This window comes from Erythrolamprus reginae, chromosome 10 (genome assembly GCF_031021105.1).
Source record: "Erythrolamprus reginae isolate rEryReg1 chromosome 10, rEryReg1.hap1, whole genome shotgun sequence".
NCBI classification, from domain to species: domain Eukaryota; kingdom Metazoa; phylum Chordata; class Lepidosauria; order Squamata; family Dipsadidae; genus Erythrolamprus; species Erythrolamprus reginae.
The window spans coordinates 16857195-16864553 of NC_091959.1; the positions used below are offsets into that span (position 1 = coordinate 16857195).

A 7359-nucleotide genomic window follows, 5' to 3' on the forward strand; every position below is an offset into this window, starting at 1 on the left:
AGGGGGGGGGAAGAAAGAGGAAGGAAGGAACAGGGGGAGAGAAAGAGAGATGGAGGGAGGGAGGGGGAAGGAGGGAGGGAGGGAGGAAGGAAGGAGATGTTGAGTCGGTGGGTGGAAGGAATGGAGAGAAAGAAAGAAAGAAAGAGGGGGAGAGAAAGAGAAAGAAAGAAATAAAAAAGGGGGAGGGAGGGGAAGGGAGGGAGCTGAGGGAGGAAGGACTGAGGAGGAAGTTTGCGTGGGTGGCAGTGAGGGAAGGAAAAAAGAAAGAGGGGGAGAGAAAGAGAAAGGAAGGAAGAAATGGAGGGCGAGAAAGAGAGGGAGGGAAGGGGAAGGTATGGAAAGAAAGAGAGAGAGAGGGGGAAACAAACAAAGAAAGAAAGAAAGAAAGAAAGAGAAAGAGGAGAGGGGGAGGTAGTGAGTGGACGGAGGAAAGACTGAGGAGGAAGTTTGGGTGGGTGGGAGTGAGGGAGAGAAAGAAAGGGGGGAGAGAAAGAGAAAAAAGAAAGAAAGAGAGAGAAGTGAGGGAGCATTGGACGAATGAATGAATGAATGAATGAATGAATGAATGAAGGAAGGAAGGAAGGAAGGAAGGAAGGAGGGAAGAAGTTGGATGGGAGGGAGGGAAAGTAAGAGAGGGAAAGAGAAAGAGAAAGGAAGGAAGGAAGGAAGGAAGGAAGAGGAAATTTGGGTGGGTATTCGGGAGTGAGGGAAAGAAAGAAAGAAGAGAGAGAGAGGAAGGAAGGAAGGATGGAGGAAGTTGGATGGGTGGGTGGGAGGGAAGAAAAGTATGAAAGAGGGAAAGAGAAACAGAGAAAGGAAGGAAGGAAGGAGGGAAGGAGGTAGGCAAGAGAGAGGAAGGAAGGAAGGAGTGAATATGAAGGTTGGTTGGGTGGATAGGTGGGAGATAGGGAGGTAAAGAAAGAAAGGAGGGAAGAAGAAAAGAAGGAAGGAAACAAGGAAGAAATAGATGAGAGAAAAAGAAAAAGAAAGAGAGAACGAGAAAAATCCTATTATTTTTAATTGTTCCGTCACATGACCACCAAGCATCGCCTGCTGAATCACATGACCATGAAATCACCCCCGCCACCTGGTCACATGGCTAGTAAGCCACTCCCACCCAATCACATGACCATCAAGCCACAGCCACAAAATAAGCCACACCCACAGAGTGGTAGTAAAATACTTGGGAAACACACACACACACAAACACAAACAGAGCTTTGGAACCATTATTCCCTGAGTAATTAAATTGGGCAGATCTGTTTATCTACCTGCCACAGCTGCAGCCTTGGAGACCCCGACCTCTTTTCTCCCTCCATCCTTCTCCTCCTCAATTTGGGGGAATAGGCGGCATTCAAGACACAGGCTAGAGTCTTCATGAGGCTGTAATACTCATAGTCATTTGCGAGCCGTCCTCTGTTCCTTTTCCACTGGGTCTCCAGTGGGGATTTCTGGGTGCATCTTCTGCGGCCTTTGACAAAAAAGACATTCTTTGAAAGAGAACAGAGAAAAGGTAGATCTTGAAAATTTAGTTCCACAAAGAAATGGGGTTCAAAGGCTTCATCTTTTGGCCTTCTTTTGGGCAGATAACCAAAGTTCACAATACTGTGGATGTATTTGAGAAGCCTACGCTTGTCTATTATATACCCTTCAAAATTTGTGAGGATCCAGACTTTCCCTTCAATGAGTCCCGGCAAGCGCAGAAATGTTAAATGGAAAGGAAGAATTCTGCCCCAAAGGTAATCACGTTCCATGAAGTGAACAAAGACATTGACTTGTCTCCACTTAGAGAGGGCATCCCTGAGATAGGCTGTATATCCTGTTGTTGAGAATTGTTGTGATAGAACCACACAAATTCCATTCCTGACAAGCACAGGAGGGAAAGTCCTCATGAAATTCTCTCCCTTCTCTGTGTCTGAAGCAAAGAGGCCAATCAAGGTCCATCTGAAATGGAGGAGCAGTTGGACAATGGCTGGGTACTGGATCCCTTCTTTCTGTTGCGTCTGGTGGAAAAAGGGGAATTTGCTTTTATCACTCAGAGCCTCTGAAGCAGTTTCATAACTGATCTGAAAAAGCAATTAAAACGCTGTGTCATATTTGGGGTCAGATCAAATCCAAAATATTACATTTTAATAAATCCAACCTGCTTCTCATGAATGTATTAGAACAATTTGTAGTTAGACATTGTTGGAAATATTAAATACAGAATATTAGCAAGGTTGAATAATAAAAATGAAAAAGAATAAATTTCAAAAACTATAAACATTGTGAATAATATTACTGTACCACCTTTACAATTTACCACAACTAGATTAACATTTTGACATACTGACTGAAGTATTATATTCCAATAAGGAGCCTATTATAATTTGTGAGGATTGGTGCATCTCTTTCTGTTTCTGTATCCTAGATTTTTTTCGGGAGGAATCTTTTTAGCTTCTTCTCCAGTTATATAAAAAACAGGCAGACCTCAGTTTCTAATATGATTTGTCAGTTGTATAATCCAAGATTTCTCTTTAATTGAACTTTTGTCTGTTTTTGGAGTTCGTCATTTCCATAGATTAAAATTTATGCCGATATCCATATTTTCTGAATTTAGACTGAGCAGAAATTGTGTAAATTACCAATACAACTGTAAGGACAGCAGCTGGAGTCCTTTTACTCACCCCAAGATACTCCTCAGAGGCCATGATTGGGTTGGTTCTGCTAGCTAGAGATTTCTCTCTGAAGCCCCAAAGATCAGATGGATGTAAGAACAGGGGAGAAACCTTGGCCTCTTATGCTTTGATAGTTGGGGTTGAGGTACCTGGAGAATTACAAGGTTTCTATTTAAGCACCACTCTCACTCAGACCCTTTCTCTGACTGAGCTCCTTTGATGATGAGGGTCCCAGATTCAGTCTCAGAGAAAACAACCCCAGATAAGGAAAGGTGTTACACGCTCCATTGGCTGACCAACTTGACTACCATGTCATTTCCCAAAAACCGTAACTTTTGAACTTGATTGATTAATTATCAGATATTATGACAAAATAATCCAGGTCTTGTTCACAGAGTATACAATCCAATGTGCAGGTAAGATAATAATCATTTTGATAGTGTAAATTAGTGAGTTCCAACAGGTATTTAGCATGCTCAACATGTGTACCTCTAACAGAACTTAAAACAGAATAAAAGAATTGGAAGGGACTTTGGAGGTCTTCTAGTCTAACCTCCTCCTCAGTCAGGTGACCGTATACTCTTCCAGACAAGTAGCTGTCTAGTCTCTTTTTTAAAATCTCCAGTGTTGGAGCACACACAACTTCTGGGGACAAGTTATTCCACTGATTAATTGCTCTAAGTGTCAGGAAAGTTCTCCTTAGTTCTAGGTTGTTTCTCATCTTCATTAGTTTCAATCCATTGTTTCTAGTCTTGTTTTCCAGTTTTGGGAAAATAGGTTAACACACACACACACACACCCCTATTCTTTGGGGCAGCCCCTGAAATATTGCACACTGTTATTACGCCAATGTGAGAAAAGGAAAAATAATGGCACAGGAGCCAGGTGAACAGGAACAGACGTTCACTATCTCGTTAATCAAGAAGAGTCCAACTCAGGTAGAGAATCACCCCTGAAGAAGGCAATAGACATCTTCACACCTCCATTTTTATACCAAATCGACAATTCATACGTGACTCCCAGTATACCGAACACTCCCATAAGTCATGACGTGAGCAATGACATATGTTCTTTATGTGGTTTTTCCTCTTACTTAGGGACTAGCTCTAGTTTCATATCCTGTTTTTCACACAAGGAGCTAAAAATACAATATGTGTTCATAATACTGCTTCACACACATGGTTATATAATGGTACAGAGGGAAGGTCATTTGAGTATAAAAGACAACTTGATATCACAATATGTCTTCACTTTGATTCCCTTCTTTACACAAAACAAACCATCTTTATATTTTCCTCTCAGTCACTAGACATACCCAATTCCTGCAACCGTTCTTCATATGTTTTAGTCTCCAGACCCTTAATCATCTTAGTCTCTACATTTTTAAAATAATATTGCAATCAAAATTGGATGCAGTGTTCCAAGTGTGGTCTTTATTTATTTTATTTTATTTATTTATTTATTTATTTTGTCCAATACATAATACACATTGAAGAGAAAGATATGTAATAATATAAGTAAACAAAGGAATAGAAGAAAAGATATAAAAGTATAGGTTAACATATTTGAAAGGAAGAAAAGATAAATGAGATCAGGAGAGACAATTGGACAGGGGACGGAAGGCACACTGGTGCACTTATGCACGCCCCTTACTGACCTCTAAGGAACCTGGAGAGGTCAATCATGGATAGTCTAAGGGAAAAATGTTTGGGGTTAGGGGTTGACACTATTGAGTCAGGTAATGAGTTCCATGCTTCGATAACTCGGTTGCTGAAGTCATATTTTTTACAGTCATGTTTGGAGCGGTTAATATTAAGTTTGAATCTGTTGCGTGCTCTTGTGTTGTTGCGATTGAAGCTGAAATAGTCATTGACAGGTAGAACGTTGCAGCATATGATCTTGTGGGCAATACTTAGATCGTGTTTTAGGCGACGTAGTTCTAAGCTTTCTAGACCTAGGATTGATAGTCTGCTTTCGTAGGGTATTCTGTTTCGAGTGGAGGAGTGAAGGGCTCTTCTGGTGAAGTATCTTTGGACATTTTCAAGGGTGTTGATGTCCGAGATGTGGTACGGGTTCCAGACAGATGACCTGTATTCAAGGATGGGTCTGGCAAATGTTTTGTAGGCTCTGGTGAGTAGCTGAGCTCCATTTGGAGGGCAATCCATTTTCTCCATCCTATTTCTCTGTTCATTCAGTCAAATGTTGCACTAACATCTAGAAAGCCTGTAAACCTTGTTTTTCCTCACTGATATAGATTAGATATTTCACGACCAATTTGAGACAATAAATAATCATTAACTTATGCATTGTTTCTTATAAAATCTACATAGCTTTTAACTCCACTTAAAACCTTCTGGTTCTTCTGCAAGTAATGCATATTTCTCAAGTTTAACTAAGAGGATCATGGCATAAATTTTAGCCACAATATCTGCTAGTCCATTTGGTCTATAATTGCTAGAGTCCTTTTTATTCCATATTCTAGTTACATAAAATGCAACTATTGTCAACTTCAATCCGAGTGGATAGGGCAGGTCTTGTCTTCTAAAATGAAGATGCCAATAGGGGCCCCAACAACTAGAGATATTTTTGGATCAATTAACTAGTTCTCCAGGGAAGGTTTTGCTTGCATTTCAGGCCTTTTATGATTAATCTCAACATGAACATAAAGGGGTAAAACATTAACATTTTTGCTAATATGGAGAAAAGCAGCTCCTGAATTCCATGCAGAAAACATGATTGCATCTATTGCTCATCTATCATCACCCACCACTTACTTTTACCAGATGGAGAAAAGCACAAACAAACCTGTGGGACCTTGTAGGTGCCTCCTATTGTTGACATCTGGATGGAGATTTCCTTGTGAGCTGCATCAAGAAGAGCCAGAAGGTTGTCTTTCCTTCCACATCCATAGTTGGGGACATTGGCTTCTCCAGTGGAGAGAATGTCCAGCAAGGCATCTGAAGTGTGGAAAGTGCTCCAATAGTTGTCATGGATATTGTAGCCAAGTGTGAGGTTGTGCATGAACTGGGAATTCTTGTTAATCAGTTGAATGTTGAAAATGAATATTAAGCCAAATAAAAGACCATACATATCCCTATTGTAAAAAATATGTTATTATAATCAACAGCAACAACAAATACTTCTTTTAATATATACTACTCAAAATAAATAAATAAAGGGAACACTCAAGGAACACATCCTAGATCTGAATGAATGAAATATCCTCATTGAATACTTTGTTCTGTACAAAGTTGAATGTACTGACAACAGCATGTGAAAAGCAACACAATCAGTGTTGCTTCCTAAGTGGACAGTTTGATTTCACATACGTTTGATTGACTTGGAGTTATATTCTGTGGTTTAAGTGTTCTCTCTTTTTTTGGGGGGGGGTAATCTTCTACATGGTATAATCTTCTACATGCCTAGTGAAACAAAAACAATGTTCAGTTACACAAATATGGAAATCGACTGAGGTATGGCAACTACAACTGATTCCCCAATTACTTCAAATAAAATTCATTATTCAAATGATAAATTAAAGATTGAACAGAGAGAGGAAAATAATCTGCAGCCCTTTCAGCTTTTTCTCAGACCCCTTTTTGAATCTCTTTCACAAAATCAGACAAAAACGAGAAGCCATGGAAATCAAAATCATTCAGGATATTAGACATATTCACAATATAGGAATAAATGAGGAAAAACATTAAAATAATGAGAGTGTTAGAACAGAGGGAGTGAAACTCCCATCACCCTGAATGACTTACGGATCAGGAAGAGAAGGAGCCACGTTGAAAAGCAACTTTGTATGCAGAGTTTCACCTCCAGTGCGGATTATACCAATGAGATGGTCTCCTGGGCTGTAGAAGCTCAGTGGTTGTTTTCCATCCTGGTGCTCCAAACTCAGTGGGCATTTCCTTCTCAGCTTCCCAAAGACTGGATAGGACAAAAACAGCAACACAACCAGAAGCATGAGGTCCATCATCCATGGGGTGACTCAATCAATCTCCTTCCTGTTCCTACAGAAGAATTCAGAGGATTTTCAGAAGGTGGGATATGATCCAGTTGCTTTCCTGATTGAAACAGAGCTTCACCTGGAAAGGAGAGAGACGTACATGAAAGAGACTGCCTGTCTCCAAACTCCCTATTTCTCTGCCCAAAGTCTCCCCTGGAGGATTCAGCCAAAGAGCAGAACTGAAACGTTGATCGTAATAATTCTCCCTCTCAGGAGAGATCACTGGATAATTCCACTTTGGGGGATTCTCTGGAGAGGAATGAAAGGAAAATAATCCCCCTATGGCACCTAATGGCAGGGGCAGAGATGGAATTAAATCGGTCATCTCGAATTGAGAGGTTTGGGAGCTCCGTGCTTGAAACTGACCCCGGAGGGAATACGTGGCAACTGTGGCTGAAAAAACAAATAAATCTGACATTTGTTGGCATCGAGACAAAATCCCAGGGGCCAGTTAATGCCAGAGCATCTCACAGGTCTGAAATAGCTGCCTGCTGAGTTAAAGCCAACATGTATTTAACTTTATTTTGAAAATTAAAGCTCGAAGGCTCCACTCAAAAGGGCTGATGCCACTTTAGTGAAAAAGTAGTTACCAGAACATTGCAGAGTTTAAAAAAAAAAAACTTTTTCTCTCTCTCATACATACACACAGACACATAAACAGACACACACACACAAAAAAAACCCAAGAGA

The 7359-nt window shown here is 40.4% G+C and overlaps 1 protein-coding gene across 1 annotated transcript in view; it reads right to left on the reverse strand.

The window, feature by feature from the left end:
• Window positions 1–6643, reverse strand: part of LOC139172754 (vomeronasal type-2 receptor 26-like) — a 42144-nt gene extending 35501 nt beyond the window's left edge. Inside the window, exons 1-3 of the mRNA XM_070761980.1 lie at window positions 6495–6643; window positions 5463–5751; window positions 1272–2066 (exon numbers count right to left, since the gene is read on the reverse strand). Coding sequence (XP_070618081.1) covers window positions 1272–2066; window positions 5463–5751; window positions 6495–6643 — 1233 coding nt within the window. The remainder of the gene's footprint in view (window positions 1–1271; window positions 2067–5462; window positions 5752–6494) is intronic.
• Between the last annotated feature and the right edge of the window lie 716 nt (window positions 6644–7359).